This window comes from Chenopodium quinoa, unplaced genomic scaffold (genome assembly GCF_001683475.1).
Source record: "Chenopodium quinoa cultivar QQ74 unplaced genomic scaffold, ASM168347v1, whole genome shotgun sequence".
Classification (NCBI taxonomy): domain Eukaryota; kingdom Viridiplantae; phylum Streptophyta; class Magnoliopsida; order Caryophyllales; family Amaranthaceae; genus Chenopodium; species Chenopodium quinoa.
Window position 1 is genome coordinate 70987 of NW_018744100.1, and position 22102 is coordinate 93088.

A 22102-nucleotide genomic window follows, 5' to 3' on the forward strand; every position below is an offset into this window, starting at 1 on the left:
CTTTTATTAGAACATATAGAGAATTCATGAAACATAAGAGACTTTGAAAGTCGTACCTTAGAATTATTCACAATTATTTTTTTGTGCAATATGTTCATTTTTCTTCCTTCTTTTTTGGAAGAGATTGCAACTAGGTGTATAAAGTGCATGAGTATGTCCCTCATGAAATTGTGACACTATGAATTTGTTATCATCACAATGCTTTATGACAATATGTGCCTTGCACCCAACACGAGTAACGAGTCTCTTCCTTTTGATTGAAGTTTTTTCTTCATTGCTTTCTCCTTCGTTGTTATTTAAATCTTTTTCAACAGTAGGCTTTCTTTTCTCTTTGTATCCTTCTTTATTGCATAAGATATATTGTGATTTCAATTCTTTGCTTCTTCTTTGCCTTTTAGTTGTAGACTTTCTTGTGTTGAATCCAGCAGCAAATGCGTATCTTTTATAAAATTCAAGGCCCTCTTCAAGATTATTAAACTTCATCCCTATAGCTGGTTTCAACTCATTGGGGCATATTGGAAGCCATTCTTTTGTTCCTCCAGGAGTGAGCAAAGGTGCTACTTTAGAAGAAACTACTATTGTAGGAGTAGTTGGCACATTTGTGATGGTACTAGAATGACTGTCAAGTTCTTCGTTGTTGCTCATCATTTCTGACATTAAATATAATAGAAATAACAGGTTAGTAACAATTCCATAAAATAGTTTAAGGAAGCTCATTAAAAATCTCATATCAGAACATTATGTTGCTGCATCATGTTTTTAACCATATTAATTACTACTTACAGCATAACTCTTACACTTACTCACACACACACACACACACACGCACAAAATAATTTCAGAATCTAAAATAGATCTGAAATCAGCTTCAGAAATCAGAAGTGCAAACAGAAAGATTAGGGGGGAGGGGGAATAGGTTTGTATAAGGAAGTGTAAGAAGGGAGTGTGGTTGGTGTGCAGGAAACAGACCAAGAAGAAGTGGGGTGGGGCTTGTGTGCAGGCAAGAAAACCAAGGAACTCAATGCTTTAATAGCAGAAACTAGATGATTTGAAAAGGAGTAAAACTTGATAATGCTACCCTTCACTATGATTTGCAAAACCTAGCATATATAGCATTCAGTATAGCATATTTGCCTACAAAAACCATACACTCTTACACACACACACACACTCTAACACATGCACTCTTACACTCACTTACACACACACACACACACAGTAATATCAAATTATCATAGCACACAGAAGTGCTCAATCTAAGAAGCACAACCACTTGCTCATTTGATAAATGAGCAACTAAATATTTGCTCATTAGCTACAGCTACCTCTTTCACTTTCACTGCTTCTACAACTCATGTTAATGAGCTGAATCCCATTTCTCACCCTCTTTCTTACACTGTATAATCACCACCACCACCAAACTCTCTCTTCTTCCTCCGCCCCTGTCCCTGCACCTTACCACCACCACTATCACCACCACCACCTGTCTCACTCTCACTCCCTCGCTGCCACCCCTGTCCCCTGCACCCTACCACCACCACCATTACCAACTTATTTTGCTCATTTGCTCCTTTTTATATTTGCTCATTTTTTTTTGGATTATCTCATTTTAATTATGTTTGCTCATTATATGTTTTTTATATTATTACAAATATTTAGGTTTGCTCATTTTCAATTCATTTGCTCATTTTAAATTTGATTGCAAATTTCCAATTTCTATCAAATTAATCAAACCTAAATTATTGATTTAATTCAAAAAATTTCAAAGAAGTAAATTCAATCAAATCCATAATTAATGCAATTAAACAAGCAATTGAATGAGAACAGAACAAACCTCAAAAATCGAAAATTATCATGCAATTAACATGCAATTCAATAACCAGGCGATTGATGCAATTAAATATGCAATTCAATAAGAACAAAACAAACCAAAAAATCAAAAATTATCATCCAATTAACATGCAATTCAATAACCTGGCGAATTTGATTAGTAGTAGTGATTGCAATCGCGATTAGTAATATAGCGCAAGGCGAGTGAGGTCGGTGTGAACTTGCTTATGATTACTTGGAGGATCCAATTTGAAGCAATGAGAAACAGCGTTACTGATTAGGCGCCATTGATGAAGCTTCGTGGTGGAGAGAGAAGTTAGTTAGCTAGGTGGAAAGAGATGACAGTTAGGTGTGATTTTTAGGAGTTTTATGTGATTAATCACATGCGTTGGATTGAATACAATTTGATGGCTGAGATTGGTTCTCACATATAGGATGAGTTCTCACATAGAAGGTGGTTCTCACCGAATCCCGACCCTATATATATATATTACTCCCTTTCAATTAACAGTTTTCTACATAAATCTGAAATGGCGATAACTTCTTCAATATATCAAGAAAGATGAATGTACTAACAACACAGTTCAACATAAACGGTCTAGCAGACAGGAGGAACAAGCCTAGAGAAGCTGTTTGAATCACTCATCTGAAAAGATTCATAGCTCTGTGTACTGATCTCACTGCAAAAAAAATATGAATAACAACTTGAAGGTTTTTTTTTCCTAGGTATGAATAAATTCACCTGATTTGAATAAATAAAACTTATTCTGGCAATAAAGGGAAAGATATAACACGTGAAGGGGCCACTCTGATGGAGCTTCAGTGAATTATGAGAGGTGTTGCTCCTGAATCATCTGTAACCAGGGGAAGTGAGATTCTTCAAGAATGAACCGACAACACTTCCTCTAACGCCCTCCTCTTTCACCAACAATAAGAAGATATTGCAAACAGGAGGATGATTTCACAAAATCTTTTCTTTTTTATCCCCATCTAATAATGGAAGAACCCCATGTAAGACCAGCACCAAATTCAGATGTTGCAATGATATATCTTGGCTGGACTTTTCCACTCCAAACAGCTTCATCCAATGCCAAGGGGATTGATGGTTGATGCGGCACTGGTGTTACCATAATTTGCTAATTAGCAAGACACGTTCTGTAGGAACTTCCAAATGTGTTGCAACAGAATCAACAATCCTCTGGTTTGCTAGCACTCACATTTGTAGATCATTAATGTACAGTTATATAAAGCACCAAGATTTATTTGAAAATTAGGAACTGAAAAAGAGAGCAGATTATTCGTCCTAACTCCATACTTTAAAATGCTCTACTTCATAGCTTATTTTAGAAACCAACAGATGTAACAAGATGTTGACTAAGCACGATACCTGATGCAATAATAACCAATCATTATTGGAACTATCTAGAACAGCCTTTTGAAGTGCAGCCTCAATTGATTGGGGCACACATCTAACAGCAAAGCGAATTTCCCTTGATTTCTTTGCCATTATTATTTTGATGAACTCCCTGTGCTTTAATTTCTGGGCTCTCCTCATCATGTATTATTGCTTCATGAGTCTTCAGTTCTTTCTTAGTTAATTTCTATGTTTCTCACTAAATTACCACATATAGAGAGAGAGAGAATTGAGAGAGATTGAGGAAAACAACGACAATAATTGTAAACCAAGCATGTGGGCTAACAGAAATTTATGGCCGATATATTCATAATAGAGCAAATCTTCTCAAATTTCAGAATAAAATATCAGTAAATCAAGGCAGGAATTCAGCAAAAAATTGTAGCAACAGCTTAACACAGTTGAAGCAAGAATGTTAGTTAACTCAAACAAATATGATACAAGCTCTCCACACGAAACCAAATATCATACAAGCTCTTCCATTCAGGACCAATGATGAGAACTCTATAGCCACTGGCAGACATTGTAACCTATATAGATTTCCCAGGTATTACATCTCAATAATCTCTATAGCTAACATCTAAAAAGTTATTGTATCAAACTCCATCTCAATTAAGGCTTGTTTATGTTAGCGTATGAGCATCATTAATTTTTTTCACCAGCAACTATATAATTAAAGGGCCTATAATAATTCAAATCAAAAGCATTTAAATCAAATTTTACTTCTAAAAATGCTTATGAATAGTGTTGTATTATTAGGAGTACGAATTGTAATTATACTTGCCTCAAAAATTATTCTTAAAATTGAACCCATCTTATTGGTGAGCAATTATAATCATCAATTAGAATCACGTAAATTATCAATTAAGACCATTTGCTTCCAAGATTCATACAAACAACAAACCCAGATGCATATTCCACAAAAATTGATCATCAAACATTCAAATTACACCAAAAATTCAAAATTTGAAAGGGCACAGAAAAAAGAAATTGTACGAACCACAAGGGTGCTTGAATTTGAATTAACTTCTAGCCATCTTAGTACTCAAAAAGGTGCAATTGGTATCTGCAAATACCAAACAAAAAAAGAATAACAATTATCAAGGATGCCGTTTTGAAGCTTAGAGGTAATAAACATTAAGTACGTTAATGTATGGTATTTCTACTTTGTACCATATAAGGTCGATAATGTTTATTGAAAGATCTAATAAGAAGTTTTTCATATAAAAATGACCTATCATCTATAAAAAAAAATTTGCTCGTTATAATATTTCATTACTTCAATGATTATAAGATTTATAATGAATAGTTTCATAATCTAACTTAGAATAACCCTAAATCAATAGTTTCATAATCTAACTTAGAATAACCCTAAATCGATAGTTTCATAATGTTCCTTAGAATAACCCTAAATTGAGTACAATTAAGTTTCGATAAACCTTAGATTGTGAAATTGATACGGGGTGATTAATAAGAAGAAAGAAAATCTTACCTCATGAAGGAGTAGAATCCCATAAGTCACTTCAGTGCGAAGGGCGAATAATGTTGAGAATTTCTCCTTTCTATATTTCCCTACAAAATTTCAAACCCAGATTTCAATTACATAAATTAAAAACCTGAAATATATAAATTCAGAGTAAATCCAGTAAAAACAAACAAAAAAATGAAAGAGGAAAGGGGAAATGGTACCTCAACAGTTAAATAGACAATAATATGAAATTAAACTCCCAAATGTGAAATTCGTATTGGACAATTTAAAGGGAAAAAAAAAACCCTTACCTCAACAGCGGGCTTCAACACAGGAGTAAGAGCAAAACATGGAGAGCTCAGGAGAAGAGGAGGAGGGAGATGAAGTTGTGGCTGTAGTTGGTTTGCTTCTCAATCTATCAACACTGAAATTAGAGGAGATGAATTTGTGGTTGTGGTGAGAGGGCGGAAATTTGGACTTCTTTTAGGGCAAAACAGTCCAAACACTGTAGATAAGCAAAGTGCAGGCTATTTTCGAGGGCAAAAATATACCTGATTTTCCTTGAGGAAAAGGGTGATCTTAGTACCCCTTCCAAGTTGTTCACCAGTAGTGTCCCTTGTGGCAGTGAAGGAACCACCAGCTTGAGACTCCCAAACGAACTGCTCGTCATCATTGTGCTTGGTGGATACAATGACCTTTTCAGCAAACAATTAAGCTGAGTAGAAAATAAAATCAAAATTCAGACAAAGAATCACACAATAACCTCATCAAAACAACAAAAAATACAATCACACAATAACCTCATTCTGTCGATAGCAGTCTGTTATACCATAACTCCATTAGCAAAACAAAAAAAAAAAAAACGAAAAACACATAAATAATCACATCAAAAACCAAACATTACAATGAAATCGCAAATTCAACCCAAAAAAAACCGAAAAGATTACAAACAAAAATGTTAATTCAAAAAGGATCGTGGTTCCGATGTTGGTCTTTCTGTGTTATTCTAATTTTCTTTTTCTTAAACATTTTCCAGTTGTGGTTATATCAGAACATTTTCATAACTTTATAGTTTTAGTAATCAATACTTTGTATATATTGTTTGTATATATTCTAGCCTAAAGAGGGGAGTATCAAAAAGATTTCTTTTCAAAAGACATTGAAAAGAGAATGGGAGGAAATGAGTAAAGACATAAACAAAACAGCAGCATAAATATGCCAGTAGAAGTATAAATTATAAAATAAAATGTAATCAACAGCTTTACTATTCCATTACTCAAGTATAAACAAATTTTACTTAATAAATACTACTCGTACCGTGTCTAGACATACAAATTGTAGATTGGTTATAAAGTACAGGAAAAAATATTACTGTCCAGCCAAGCTATAGTCTATAATCTATGCCCACTAAATGGTGAATGAAACTAAACAAATAGAATGTAAATATTCTTCAAAAATATAAATGTGAATCCTGTCCTTTTTTCCATTTCTTTATTATAATATTTTTTTTTGTTTTATGTAATGACAAGTACCCAAAAATAACCCTGAAGAAACAATCATAATCAATAAAATTCAAAGAAACAGAATCGGAATCAGTAAAATTCAAAACACAAATAGTAAACCCAAATAATTAAACAAATATATACACTAAATCACCTCATGGAAGCTTTATTAGCGAACAAAAAGAAGAATACCAAAATAAAAGAAGAAGCAAGCTAAGCAAGTACGAAAAGAAAATCCCAAAACTAAAGTTCAAAATAGACGAACAAAAAGGAAAATAAAAGCTAAATCACCTCATATAAGCTTCAATGGCGAACAAAGAAAAGAAAACCAAATTACCTTCAACATCTATTGCATGCTCTTATATATGTAATATTAATCAAATCAACTACAACTCCTCCGAAAACTAATAGACTAATATACATAACCCAATTGCATGTTAAAGAAGAAGCAAGTACGAAGAGAGAGAAAAGAAGAAGTATAGACTATGTAATAGCATCTGATTTTAGGGAAAAAGAAAAAGGGAAGAAGGACAAAAAAGCTGAAAAGCAATGAAAATTAGAATACAATGGCAAGACCGTTAAAAATATAACTCAGAGCCACAAGGCAGTTTACTAAACAGAGATTCATATAAAATAGCTACACGTGTACAACATGGTATAAATTAAATAGTTTCAACATCAAAAACGGCAAAAAAAAGGTAAATAAAAAAAGGCAATTTGATTAATAATCTGTAATTGCAGCAAAATGAAGGATATTCAAGCTATCAAAAGGCTCCATTCTCAACCAATAAGCAACATAAATGCTAAAAAAAACTATCATCAAGATTGACATCCTTTCCCTCTCCATAATCTTCTCTATACATAGAATTTATTCCCTAATTATATCTAATTAATTTCCAAATCCCAAGCTACTCATAACTAACATATAAAGATACTGCCAAAAGAGCCCCTCCCCTAGTTCCCCTTAAATCAGTTTACTGCATAACATCAATGAGTAAAGAACTGATTATTTACCTCTCCCTTTTTCCTTAGATTCGGTAGAATCAGCTCCAGAAGTGGAATTCCCTGAACTTCTCCCACATGCAAAATTCTGGAAATTATAATAGGTGTAAAAACTGAATTATCACATATTAAAACAGAGATTAATTTTTCACACATAATTTAAATTAATATGCAAAATTCTGGAAATTATAGTAGGTGTAAAATTTCTGTTTTACTTCATCTAACGAAATAATCTAATTGAATTTTATTAGTCATAAACCTCAGTTGCAACAATCTTATATTTCCTCATTTCGGCACAAATCTCAAGCATGCAAAACTGCAAACAGCAGCCAAAAAATCTAATTATCGCCATTGTTAAACCTCATCCTCCCCTGTCAGACCTCCAACATCAATTGCATGTTCTTATATGATATTACACTTTTTAATCTAAATTACCTCAACCAAATGTAAAAAGAAAACCTAAAATTGATTTGATTTGATTTAATTTGAACTTGAATAGAGTTAATCAATTATGAATTCAGAATTAGTACCTTCACAACAGATACACCCAACTCACTGACACCTTCAAACCCGAGTGAATTTCTCCAGGAATACCGCAAAATAACCCTGAAAGAAACAATCGGAATCAGTTAAATTCAAAGAGTAATCAGGGGTAACTGTACATATTAATGATAGTGGATTAGGAGATGCATGTATTCATATGAGTGAAACCAGTAAAATATAAACCCAAATCAGTAAAATTCAAATGATTTAAACACACTCGTTAATCATTTCCGGGCTTGGATCGGGAAGGAAAAGGGGATTTCGCGGGTGGGGGATGTTTTAAGCTAATTTTGCATTATCAAAGAAAAAGAATTGAAACCAGTAAAATTCAAAACTCAAATAATAAGTAAACAAATATATATATATACACTAAATCGCCTCATCTAAACTTCAATGACGAACAAAAAGAAGAATACCAAAATTAAAAGAAAAGGCAAGCAATTACGAAAAAAAAAAACCCAAAATTAAAATTCAAAATAAACGAAGAGAAAGAAAAAAACACACTAAATCACCTAATATAAGCTTCAATGGCGAACAAAGAGAAGAAAACCAAATTGAAAGCTTCAATGGCGAACAAAGAGAAGAAAACCAAATTGAAAGAAGAAGCAAGTACAGAGAGAGAATCAACAGTAAAAACCAAAATAGAAGAAGAGAGAGAAAGAGAGTGAAGCAAATGAGTGATGGTGAGGGAAAAAGGGAAAGCAAGAACAGCAAGAATGGCGGTGGCAAAACTGTGAAACAAACCCCAGACGAAGGGTAGTACCGTCCGCGCACTGTCCTACTGTTCATAAGGAACAGTGCCGGGTGGTCTAATGATATTTAAAGAGTTACTAGTTGTGGCGTCGCGCGCGCCACCACAATGGCGGTGATTATTATTAGTAATTACTTTATTCGGTGTTTCTGTTACATGATAATATTGTTTGCGTATTTTGTGCATATCGTTAAAATTTAAATTGTTAAATGTAATCTAAGAGGAGAAGATTGTTGTATTTAAAGTTAGTATATGAGATAGATGTAATTTAAATTATGTTGTTAAAAAGAAGTTTTTTGAATTATTACCTCCGCCCGCAATTATCTGCAACATTTACTAAAAATAGGTGCTCTCTATTATCTGCAACAATTTTTTTTATTTCCTCTTTTGGTAAATTTTTAGCAATAAAATGTCAACTTTACCCTTACTTAAAATTTTTAACTTTGTTTACAATTTGTTAATTACATTGACTAACCAAGTAATCCACCACCTTACCCCATCCACCTTCGCCGCCCCTACCACCGGCCCAGACGAGCCCAGAGCACCAGCACCACCGTCATTCGTCGCACAATTCTCCACCACCTTACCCCAGCCACCTTCGCCCCGGCACCACCGCAATCCGTCCACAATTCGTCCGCAATTCCACCACAATTCGTCCGCAATTCATGTCGTCTGCAATTTGGTGGTGGTTTGGGGGGTTTCGGGTGGGTTTCGTGGGTTTGGTTTTGTGGGGTGGTGGTTTGGGGGGTTTTCGTGGGTTTGGTTTGTCGGGTGGTGGGTTTTGGTGGTGGTTTGGGGGGTTTCGTGGGTTTGGTTTGTGGGGTGGCGGGTTTTTGGTGGTGTTTTGGGGGGTTTCGTGGGTTTGGTTTGGGGGAGGTGGGTTTTGGTGGTGGTTTGGGAGGGGTTCGTGGGTTTGGTTTGTGGGGTGGTGCGGTGGTTCGTGGGTTTTGGTGGTGGTTTCGGTGGTTTGGGTGGTTCATGGGGTGGTGCGGTGGTTAGTGGGTTGGGTGTTGGTGGTTTGTGGGGTGGTGTGGTAGTTTTGGGGTAGTTGTTCTCCATTCATTAATTGTGTGTTTTATTTTAGTTTAGTTTAATTATCCCTTCTCTCTCCTCTTACTTTTCAATAACCTTGTTTAAGAAGTTTTGCCTAGGAGTCCGAACTTCTGTCCTTTGTTGCAGATAACCTCGGGCGGAGGTAGTACTATTTTCATAAATAACATTAGATATTTTATTTTCGCGCGCGGCACCTCAATGACGGCGATTATTATTGGTGATTATTGTATTCGGTGTTTCTGTTACACTGTAATTATGTTTGCGTATTTTGTGCATGTTGTTAAAATTTTTAGTGTTAAATGTAATCTAAGAGAAGTTTGTTGCATTCAAAGTGGGATAGATGTAAAATAATTTCATTAAAAAAGGTAAGTACGAAAGTACTTTTGTCATAAACAAAAAAGGTAAGAAAAATACTTTTTGTACTTTTCATTAGTTGATCTTGAAATTCTTCTTCAGAGGTTTAGGGGTATTCATAGATTTAAAGGTTTCATAATAGAGCTGAATAAGTAATAATAGACCACTGTAAACTACCGATGAAGCTGAATGAAAAAATAACAGCACAAGGTTTTGAAGTTGTCTTTTCTAATTTGATTGAAAAGTAAGATCATTATTTTAGTAAGCGTTTCTAATTGACTAAAAATATGAAATGACTAAAAATTAAGAAAACAGTGTAAATATCAATCTTGGATATCACTTTATTTCTTAGTAATGTTTTATAGCACAGAATTGGATATTTACATAAGGCCATTGTTGTAAAACATTACTAATAAATATGGTAAAGAAATAAGCTTAATTGAAAAACAATGACCTTATGGTGAAAAAAAATCTGTAAAATTTAAGAAATACATAATTCTACTAATATATTTGAAGTTGTTTCGAAATAAGTACATTGAAATCATAATGTATATTTGCATTCATTTTTTAGAACGTTAACCAAAGTCTTTGAATGAAGTTTATTAAACAAATGGAGCAGATTAGGGAATACTAAATTTGATTGCATCATCCAAACTCTAATTTTAAAGGATCATATGGATTATTTATTTGACTAATAGGCTATTCTTGGTTTTGAAGATGATAAGTTGCAATTGCTCCTTTCTTACTTATTCTTTCCTTTATTGGCTCAAACTCTTTTTCTTATTCTCTTGTTTTTCCTAATCGTTTTGGTCTCTATTTCATCCTCTAAAAAACTTTGAATAGTACGTTGCACTTGCTTTCTATTTCCCTTGGCCCCTAGAACTTCCTATCTCTCCCTTATATGCATCAATCTGATATTGTTCTGCATTGCCAATTTATATATTCATTATAAACAGATTTGTAGTTTTTAAAAAATTTTAAAAGGGAAGATTTTAATTAAGCCAGTAAAAAATGGAACAATTCTAAATTACCGTAATTAAAATATTTTAGACATGCTAATCTGTACATAAACATTACATCAGTGTTTTTTTTTTTTAACAACATTCGACCTTTTTATAGTGTTTTCTAAGAACATTAACTATTGTACATGTTCTTAGAAAACTCTTCAAAAGTTTTAACTTAACTGCATTGCATTCCTATTTACATTAGATACTCTATTTTCATCTAAAGGTATTTTAATGCAATGTTGGAGTAGTACACCAAAAAAATATAGGTTTTTAAAGAAATATACATCAAAACAGCTACTGCTGTAGTTACTCTGCTGTTTAATATAAGTCACTGATGTAATTATCACGGAAGCTCAAAATTTGTAACAGAGGTGGTGACAGTACCACAACTTTGAAGTTATTTATAATACCTACTTCTCTTATGTATGTGCATTGTTGTTCTTTTTTTTTGCTAATTATCTTGAGTAAGAGAGTTAAGTGAGGCCTGTGTCATATGATCATTCACAAGTACAGATGTGTTAACATCATTTTCTGGTGTAACTGATTTTTCAGAAGCAGATGTTAAATTAGCTGGGGCAGATGGTGATGCTGTGAAACGGAGTTTTTTTCGAGCTGGACTTTGTACACAATCCAAGTTACTTTGTGTGTCTCCACTTCGTGTTGGAGTCACTGGAGATTGCTTGTTTGCATTTATGCGAGTGCGACAGAGCTGTATCCACTCTGTAGGTGAAATCTTTGGAGTTTTGACAGGTGGAGGTGTATGTGTAGCTGAATGCTTGAGGGGCTTGTTTTTCAAGTTGCTGTTCAGCAACCCCATGGCCTTCGTAAATAGGGATATATGAGTATCAATTGTCATGAATGTATTCTTAATAAATTTTCTTGAAATTGAAAGTGCTTACATTAAATAACAACATAACACTTAAATACAAACATCCAGAATTATTTTTGAAATTGAAATAAGCAACTAATAATAACCTTTTAAAACAATAATTAAATTAAATGATTAAAACATATCTACTTAACCATAGATTTATTTACAGTCAACTTCTCATACGTGGAATATATATACACTTCCTATATGTTCTTTTTTATTATATCATTTGTGATTTCCAATGCTTTATTTTAGCTATTAATATCTTTAATTATACTTTTGTACAATAATGTTGTTTAGTAATCCTCATAAATTATTGTAATAGTGTTAATGGTATACTAAATGCTAAAGAGAAAAATAATAATAATAATATCCTCATACATTAGATCTTTTCCTTATACATTATTGTAATAGTGTAGATTTCAAATGGGTTTTAGCACGCCTAAAAACTAATAATGAGTTGTTTGCCAAACATTTCACTTACAATGGCGAATTTCATGTATGAGGATGGTCAATCAACATTTGATAATTGGAATTAACTAAACGGACAAATAAATTAATGAAGAACCCTAAATTGTGAAATCAACATTTGATAATTGGAATCAAACCCCATAACTCAACAATTCAACAGTGATTTATTTCACTATAAAAAATGAATCTATTTGCAAGGAACTTCCATTAATTTTACCAAATCTGATTCATTCTTCGTTTTCTTACCCATACTATATAAAATCTAGCACCAATTACCCTATTGATCTACACACTACCATCACAAAGTCATGCTCGCTCCCTTCCCAACGTATTCATAATTAAGGGTCTTACATTTCATACTTTGTCTCTCCCATCCAAAACATGCATCACCCCTTTACTTAGACTCTGACCATTATTTACCTCAAAATAAACTCATAAAATGTCGTTTACATTATTCTGTACTATTATTACGAAAAAACTGAATGCAACTTAACATAATTAATCTTAACAGTACTTAATTTAAGAGTATTTTATACTAAAAGTTGGGATACAATCGCCGCTATAAATCTATAAGTCCTTGCTAAAATGGTAGCAAACAAAACTGAAACAGCATATGAAAAAATCTTATAAAAAAAGTACAATCTTGCAACAAACCTTCTTCCTTTTAATCCCAGCATTTTCAGTATGCCCATCGATAAGAAAGTAACGACTCTTACAACAGGATATAGCAACAAAGAAAGCCAGTAATAATAAATAAATAAATCTAATCTAATAATAATAATAACACATAAATCCATCAAGCACACAATCAACTAAATGTGAAGATCAATTTTGATATACTGAGAAGAAAGACCTCTAATTAGCTTAACTCAGTCTAGCCAAGTAAGTGGGATTCCAAATGTAAAACACATAAATCCATCAAGCTCCACGAACACCCTTAGATAGTCAACCACTCTTCAAATTATAATCACAGTTTGTCAGGGGTTATTTGATATTTCGTAATTGATACGGAGTATAAGTAATGCCCATCTAGTTCCTTATACCTCAAAATTTCAATAAAATGGCATCGAAAGGCCACAACACATATTCATATATAATATGTAATACCTTCACCAGAACAGTATTGCACATGATCTAGCAGCATCCTTTGAAGCCATTTTATGCCCAATTCTCAGGCTGAACCAGAGAAATAAGGAAGCTCAGTTCAGTTCTAGCATAAGCAATCAAGATGGACAACATTGGCAAATCCCTCAGAACTTTATGTTAATCACCTCCCCATCATGTTATTAGGTAGAACTTCTGTAGCACTTGGAGGTGGGCTTTGTGGTTGTGGTGTGCCAACATTGGCCACAGCATAGTCTTCGTGGATGGTCCCTAATTCATTCCATTCAACTCCAGCTATCACTGAGTTAGGGAATCAAAGTTCATGTTTCTTTCTTCAGAAACTTGACAAAACTATTTTTTATACAACAAAATGAAACGTAAGTAAAAAAAAGTGAAAGGATAGTCTGTTCTCCACATATCAGTAATGCTGACATCACCATCCGACAGTAACCAGTAATCTGCATCACTCTGTAAAGGAAGCAGAAGACATAAATGTATTAGACACTTGCTATTCAAGCACATGGAAGGACAAAATTAACAACTGCGAACACTTTATACTTCTATTCCGCTTGCAAGGAAGGTCTAACAAGAAAATTTATATATAAAAAAAAAAAAAAAAAAAAAAAAAAAAAAAACCATGCTAGAGCGCAAATTAGATGGTGCACATCGGAACCTATAACATGACTATTGATAGCAATCAACTTCAGCCCAAGAAAAAAGAAGACAACAAACAAACAATCATGACTGATGTACTTCACACATTCAATCATTTGATAAAAGCTCGATTTTCGGACAAAGTACATTAAACATCAAATCAAGCACTCATGCTCACAGAAATGCTAGAAAAACTAACTCTGCACCCAAAAGAGCAGCAGCAATTCCTAATGTGCCACACCCACAACCAAAATCAGCCACCACCTTATCACTAACATCTCCAAATGAATTCTCTGCCTACCCAATTCAAGAAACAAAAATACCTATCAATTATCGGTCCAGTAAATCGATCAAACTTCGAAAAGATTACAACTTTTAAATGATATCAACAACAAAATGATGTTATACTAATAAAGAAAGTAATGGGATTATTACATACACTGTATAACATCCAAGAAGCAATACGAGGGCCAGTTGGGTATTGTTCAAGTTCAATCTGCAGCAGCAAAGGAGTAATATCCAACACACGTATCTGAACAGTCATTCGTGATAAGAACTTATACTAACAGTCATTCGTGATATAGCGTAATATACTAACAGTCATTCGTGATATAGCGTAATTATATCACGAATGACTGTTAGTATATTTAGTTTTCATAGTAAACTCATGGTTGGGATGGTTTTATATTTTAATCATTGTCTTAATTTTAGTATTGACTTGTGTTCGTGAACTAATTAACCATAGTTAATCAAGCTAATCAACCATACTTAAGGACTAAACTAGTTGAATTACATGGAACCCCTTATGTAACAAATAGATGACATACATGCTCATGATGAACCCATGCTGATGTTGATTTCATTATCCCCAATTATACAAAATTGATGAAGTCTTCCTTGGATAATGCACTAATTAATTCTTAATTATATCCTAATTTCATCTTTTTTAACCTAAGATTCCTTGCTGGCATTGCATAATGTTCCATGCACAGACCACATAATAATAACTAATAATAAAATTAATAATTTAATATTACTTACCCATACAAAAATTAAATAAAAGCACTACAAACTTATTAACCCATGAAAATTTTCACTCTTAAAAACCAATTTTAATTACAATACCATTTCTTACTTTACTAAGGTCTCTCTCCTTTAAGAGTCCTTCCAATTCTCATGGAATGCTTGATTAAACATATAATTGTTGTCGGGTTGTTAAAGGCCTAAGGGAGACTGATATTACTTAATAAAAATTGACCTTGTATCTCTCTTCTTTCTTAAGAAACTAATGAGATGACCTTTTAACTATTAAAGTCGCTGAACTTATCTTCATATTAACTGTGGTATACTGGTGATCCATTATTTGTACTATAGGACACCAAATTAAATTAGCTCATAGATTAGCAGAATGTGGCAACTGGCAACCCTGAAACAGGCATTTCTACACAACATCTTATGGAATTAAAGACAACAAAAATTAAGCACACAGAAGGGGATATTTTGTTGATAAGAACGAAAATCAACCAATAGTCAAATGCCATGATGATAAGTGCGTAATACAACGAAGTCAGAGGTGCAAGGAAATATCTCTAAACCACAATACCCAAAACTGAATGCCAGTATCTCATTGTAATAAGCTATCTCAGTACATGTAGGTTTCTTCCAAACTGTGTCTTGATACTGCAGTTGATAGAAATGCAAATGCTGGTAACAGCTACTTCATTGCTACAGTCATCAGACAGGGAATTCATGTTAATTTGACTATTGAGTAGAAGCAATAGAAGGAGAAATAATGCAAATTAAAGCCAGCTAATCCACTAATATGTCTATTACCCTCTTCTTGATTCCAACAGCTTATACACACCCCACTAAGCTAAACCCCAAAAAAAGAAACCACAGCACAAACTACATCATTTCAGATCACAATTTAGCAGAATTGTCAACTTACCAACTGTAATGTAGTAACCGAAATGCCCAAACAGCCAATTGAGTACCAACCAAAGTGACAGTTTATCCAATGCACTTAAATTGCAAAAGAACAACAATAAGCCTTAACCATAGAATAACAATAACTTGTCACTGTAAAAGAGCTACGTTGCTTCAGATAACAAAAACAATTGCAGACCAGACTCAAAAGATGGCGTGCAACAAAACAATCACAATCTACGCTTGTTAGCCGAAGTGTGCATTTGCAGTCTTCAATGAGAAAATGTGTGTCATATTGTAAACTAACAATCTATTGATGAGTAATAACAAACATCGCAACCTAAACTTACAAGCCACACTCATGAAAGCAATAGAGGTCTTGGCCTACGAGCTGCAATAACCATTTATAATCTACTACGTGGCCCATGCACCACCAGGTTCCACCCAAAGCAAAATAGCCTAGTTATTAATCTATACATATTTGATAATCGCATTTAATGGTAATCTATTTATATTTAGGTATGAATTTAGATTTAGAGTTTTAGATCTATTCCATCAGTTAAATTTATGATCTATTACATGGATTTTCTCCATTCAAAAAATAAAAACCGGAATATTACGATACACCACTCTCTTATGATTATAAATACCACAATAAACAAATGCAAATCAAATATCATACCTGAACAATAACAAAAACAATAACAGTACAAGTAAAAGCTGCAAAACCCCAAAACAAAATGAATTTTCTTGGCAGGTATACTTAATTAAACTTGCCTAGCGTTTCTTAAACATGCAAGTAGTGAGAATAAAGTTGCAAGATTTAAGCATAACACGGTTTAATACAGACAGAACATCCACCAACTAAATAAAACATGTTAAGCCCAAAAATACACTTTACGAACCCAATCAAGCTCACTTAACGAATTCAAGCAGCAAACGAAACCAATAAATCTCACCTAACATCACATGCAAAAAATAATTAAACCAACAGGACACCAAGATTCAAAAGCAAAACAAAATTACCTAAATTCACTCCATCAAAAAAGACATAATTGATATAAAAATCAATCACAAAAATTAGGTCAAAATCAATCACAAAAGAGGAGAGAGAAAGAGGAACCAAACCATATTTGCGAAGACGATGGTCAACGGAACTCTTGTGCATAGCAGCCAAGACATTCTTCTTAGGATTAAGAAGAGTCTTCAACAATGAAGATGAACCAGTAGCAATCGCCATTTTTGTAGGTTTGCTAAGCTAGTAAGCTCAAACAAAAATTTCAGAATGAAAAATGAACAGAGACCTTAACACAATCGAAATCAGTAAAAACCAACATCAATAACATCGAAATTCAAAACTCAAATTATGAAGCTCAAACCAAAATTTCAAAAGATTCACACTTAATATTAGCTCAACCCAAAAAATTAAACAAATCTACACTAAATCACCTCATATAAGCTTTTTTATGCAGTCCTGAACTCTTGCTGAAGAGCAAGATGCTTTCATCCTTTACCTCAACTGTTCAGCAGTTGATACTATTCCGATAGCGGGCTTTTGAATCTTGACAAAGATTAAGACAATGATTAAAATATAAAACCATCCCTCTACATAAAAAACTATGCTCAAGAATTTGATCGCTCATAACTAATTATGACTGAGCAGCTGTTATCTGTGATTTCATCACAGTTAGCTCATATAAGAAATTTATTGAATTATTATATGGAGAAATGGTGTGATGCTCACACAGCTTGTTAAAGTTAAGACGAATAAGTAGGGAACCTGAGAGTAGAGTTGGCAAATCTATTTTTTCTAGCAAGTGAATACAGCTAACATAATAGCTCAACTTCAGATTGAAGGCAATGCCCAATTCACAGTAGCAGTTTACTTCAACCAAAAGTTACTAAGAAAATGCAGGCATATAGCTTGATACTGTTAGAAGAAGAGTCACACTGCCACCATAAAGAAGGCATACATTTCTAAGCTCGAGCAACAATTTTTAGAACAACAACCACGGGTATAAAGTATATAAACAACTGGTAAGCTAGTACCAAAGGTGATAGGACTTAAAATGGTCGATATTCACTGAGAAAATCTACTACACTGAACTGCCTTTGATTTCTAAGGTACTAACATGGACATTTTAACATTCAGTTTACCATAGAAACACTCAATATGCTGCCATTAGTTTTTGATATACAGCATCCTACATACTACATAGGCTTTCATCCGACGGAAAAGGTTATTTTTCAGGCGATCATCCACATTCCCCTGTTTAAGAATAGTAATCTAACTACTCAAGATGCAAACTACCGCTAATAATACACCTATTTTTTTATATTAATGACCTAGATGCATTTTATTGTAGCGATACTCAAACAATGCATCTGAAAGAAGTTAATTTCAACATGCTTGCTTGGAAGTTGAGACTTGAAGGACCTCCCTGCCATATATTTCAAAGGCAGAGACCAAAGAGAACATTCTCTTTTCCCTCCCTAGTACGAATATGAGACGATTCTATCTTAATGTAATTGTCCATCACCTATTACTTTCTCACACCTATAATCCAAAGCAGCTAATAGTATCGTACCAATTTTAATTTCCTAACAAATAAGTTGGACACATGAGTGACAATCAAAAGGACTATCCTACAAGCACCAAGCAATGAAATCCAATAATCTAGTACAGAAGCCAATTAAGACAAGGGATATTGTAAGACTCTACAAGCAAAGAAGTATGAAAATATGGGGATCATCAGATATGAGTAAAAACTTACATTTAGAATAGAAGGTTCTGGCAATGGGCACTGGACGGGTTTATCATTGTCAAGAGGCTCAACTGGATGTTCAACAGGTTTAAATTCTACACCTACATCTATACCATGAGCAAGAGGCTGTGCAACCTCGGCCACCGTGTCCTCTGGAATCGGGGCTGAGACCTCCCTTGCATCCTGTGTCCATTCACATAAGAAAACGCGAAAATAAAATCACAATCAGCAATCAGCAGGCATCGAACTTACGACAATTAACTACAAGCAGCATGAACTTGAAGAGCAATACCAATAACAATGAAGCACACCAATCCTTGGCAAAAACACACCAAAAGCAGGTTCTAGACATGATTAAAGACAACCCAATAAAGATTTTGGACACAATTTCGGATACTATATGACTCAATGATCTTAAAGGACAATAAGATACATGACTAAACCTGGTTATATTTCTCCCGAAAACTCAAGACCACAGAAACCAAGCAAACTGACCAATTATGTCAACAATGAACCTTATAAAAACCCAGGTAAAAAAAGGATGAATATTGCCCAAAATCAAAAATTCTCAACTACCCAATTCACGCCTAGATCTAAGGAAGCCAATAAGAAAGTCAGATCAAAAAGGAAACATACAAAATCTGACCAAATCAACCACAATAAGAAAATCCCACAAAATCAACTTTAAATAGTCAAACAAAACAGTAAAAACAAAGAACAAAATCATCTAAACACAACAGTAAGATAGACAGTTCACCTATTCAAATCATATTAGGTTACTTACCACACAAAGTATTCATACAAAATTCACAATCAAATTAAACAAAAAAAGTTCCTAATTTTACAAAATCATGCAACCCCAGAAAACTAATTTAACTCACAATTGCGCTTTGCGTTCTTCGGTGCCCAGATTTGCTGCTAGAAAACTTAGAGAAAAAACCCACCATTTTTACAGTTTCTTGCTTCGAATTAAAGCTAATAACTCACATTAATAAGAACAAAGAATTCTTTGAAAAAATAATTAATGGTAGAGAAGAGAGAGAACGAAGGAAGAAGATGAAGTGAAAGGTAGGGGAGAGGTTACAAGAAGGACAGAATGAGTAAAGAAGAAGAGAGAGAAAAGAAGGACAGAAGAAAAGGAGAAAAAGGACAAAACCGAGGGTAATTCCAGAAGGACACTGTCCTACTGTTCATAAGGAACAGTACCGGTGGTCTTCTCATTTAAACACCATTAAACGAATGCACCAAGACCAGGGCCATGTTTATAGTTGAAACTACATAATTCTAGACTCAGCAAACAACCCTCCCTATAAAACACCAGCAGCCTTCCCTTTGATTAGTCAACTATGTAACATGCATCAGTATGACTTTATCCAGACACATTAGAGAATAAATAACAACGGTCAACAACATAGAACTTAAATTTATCTCATACTTCACAACAAAAGCAAGATTGATGGATTATAAGAATACTGATAAACTCTACATCTATTTTATACAATAAATCTTATACCTTGCAATAAATAAAATACTGTGAACAACTCCATGCAAGAAGAGCACAAAAGTTAAAGAACCTAACATCAACCATCTTAAAAAATTACATGCAAATAATACTTTCATGCATTTTCAGCACAATTTCATACACATAAATGACATAATAAACCAACAAAAAAAAAAAAAAAAAAATCAAAACTCCATAACATCTTCAAGGTTTATTTGGTGGGTGGGTTATAGGGAGACTCAGATCTGCATTTCATCGAACAATTTGGCGGCACATTCTTGAAGTGGGAAAACCTCAACCATGGAGACAACTCAACCGAATCCCACAAACCAAACGCCCCCTAATACTGCAATAATACTTTCATGCATTTTCAGCACAATTTCATACACATAAATGACATAATAAACCAACAAAAAAAAAGAAAAATTAAAACTACATACCATCTTCAAGGTTTATTTGGTGGGTGGGTTATAGGGAGACTCAGATCTGCATTTCATCGAACAATTTGGCGGCACATTCTCGAAGTGGGAAAACCTCAACCATGGCAGCAACTCAACCGAATCCCACAAACCAAATGCCCCCTAATAAGAATTAGGGAATACAATTTCGTTTGCTGCCAAGCCAAATGATCAAAACGTATCCCAAATTCGTAAAACATTCCAAAACCAAACCATCGATTACTTTGAATTGACTCATCACAGCCTCATTAATTTGTATAATTGTTTATGTGTGTGTGTGTGTGTGTGTGTGTGTGTGTGTGTGTGTGTGTGTGTGTGTATATACGTAGTACGTAGCTCTTTTTGGGGGTTGATTATGGTATATGGTGAAAAACAGAACCAGAGATCAGAGATTCAGAGTAGCCAAAAAAAAAAAAAAAAAGAAAAGGTGAGAGAAAGAGAGCAAAATTGTGGAAACTAAGCTCTTCGATTTCTCAGAGGGCCGTTTTAATGGTGGTCGGAGAAATCACCGGCTAAAGATGACCGCCGTTGACGGAGGTTATCACAGAAGAGGGGCAAAACGGTCCTCAGCAAACTCCCATTTAAAGTTTCTTTGAATTAAAGCTAATAACTCGCATTAATAAGAAAATCCTTGCTATAATTGAGTCTCTAATAAGTCCAACTTTGCCCCCACTAATTGCTTCTTTGTAATTGAAATTTGATTGCAGAACATAAAACCATAGGAAATAGCTTGGTAATTTTCATAGATTAAAATGATCATAAATATTATTGTATAAGAGGATGTCACATGCTCCTAATCTCTTTCTTTAAAATCCATTGAGATGTAAGAAAGGACTTATCTGTAATTATAAAAAATAAAAAAAAAATAAAAAGAAAGAAAGAAAGGACTTAATACAGAACCTTAGAGCTCAGTTTATTCCAAATAGACGAAAACAGAAAAGGTCTTTCAGTAAACAGTAGACCCAAGAAATCCAATTTTTCATTTTAAAAATCTCGGAACTCAACTCACAAATAAAAACCAATACAAACAACATGAAGCTTAATCGACTGATAACAAACAAAGAAATTTCGCCTAAACAAATGGCAGAAAAAATCAGCAAATTAATTTAAATTCAAAAACATATATTCAATTATTCATACCTGAATTCATAAGCACCATTAAAGTGCTTTTCAGAGCACCTCAAAAACAATCCCTCCTCCTCCGGCCCGTTGTCTATGCGATGATGGTTCTGAAGAATCCAAATTCTGAAACTATAATATCAACAATTGCTTCAATTGCAACTTTAATTATCATCAACATAAAAAATCAACCCAAAAAAAATAAATCACTCAAATTCAACACAAAAAAAAAAAAAAAAAAAAAAAAACCCAAAAAATTGCAAAATTGCAACCAAAAAAACAAAAAATAAATAAAACAAAGAATCCCCA

General features: G+C 33.7%; 1 protein-coding gene across 9 annotated transcripts; it reads right to left on the minus strand.

Annotated features, from left to right (window-relative positions):
- Positions 1-29: 29 nt before the first annotated feature.
- LOC110692238 lies at positions 30-22032 on the minus strand. Of its 9 annotated transcripts, XR_002505430.1 has the most exons (10): positions 14464-15961; positions 13538-13838; positions 7747-7822; positions 7229-7304; positions 5264-5427; positions 5024-5136; positions 4737-4816; positions 4245-4310; positions 3218-3443; positions 2351-3036 (listed from the first exon to the last, which is right to left on the minus strand). XR_002505430.1 is itself a non-coding variant. In XM_021869232.1 (7 exons), exons 1-5 carry the CDS (start codon positions 19660-19662, stop codon positions 13722-13724), a joined length of 561 nt encoding a protein of 186 aa, XP_021724924.1. In that variant the 5' UTR covers positions 19663-20408; the 3' UTR covers positions 7384-7395; positions 7747-7822; positions 13538-13721. The 9 variants fall into 9 exon arrangements, 2 of the variants coding, with proteins under 2 accessions (XP_021724924.1, XP_021724925.1); XR_002505431.1 differs by lacking the exons at positions 2351-3036; positions 3218-3443 and adding an exon at positions 30-650 and having other exon boundaries at positions 14464-15959; XR_002505432.1 differs by lacking the exon at positions 3218-3443 and having other exon boundaries at positions 14464-15959.
- Positions 22033-22102: the final 70 nt, after the last annotated feature.

What these genes read in the sequence shown, in the direction of transcription:
- LOC110692238 (XM_021869232.1), bottom strand. Translation starts at nt 19,662, where the DNA reads ATGGTGGGTTTTTTCTCTAAGTTTTCTAGCAGCAAATCTGGGCACCGA. An exon ending in GAAGAACGCAAAGCGCAATT is followed by an intron (nt 18,899 to 19,596) that starts GTGAGTTAAATT and finishes GAATGGACACAG; the next exon opens with GATGCAAGGGAGGTCTCAGC. An exon ending in CGGTTACTACATTACAGTTG is followed by an intron (nt 13,839 to 15,972) that starts GTAAGTTGACAA and finishes CTTCCTTTACAG; the next exon opens with AGTGATGCAGATTACTGGTT.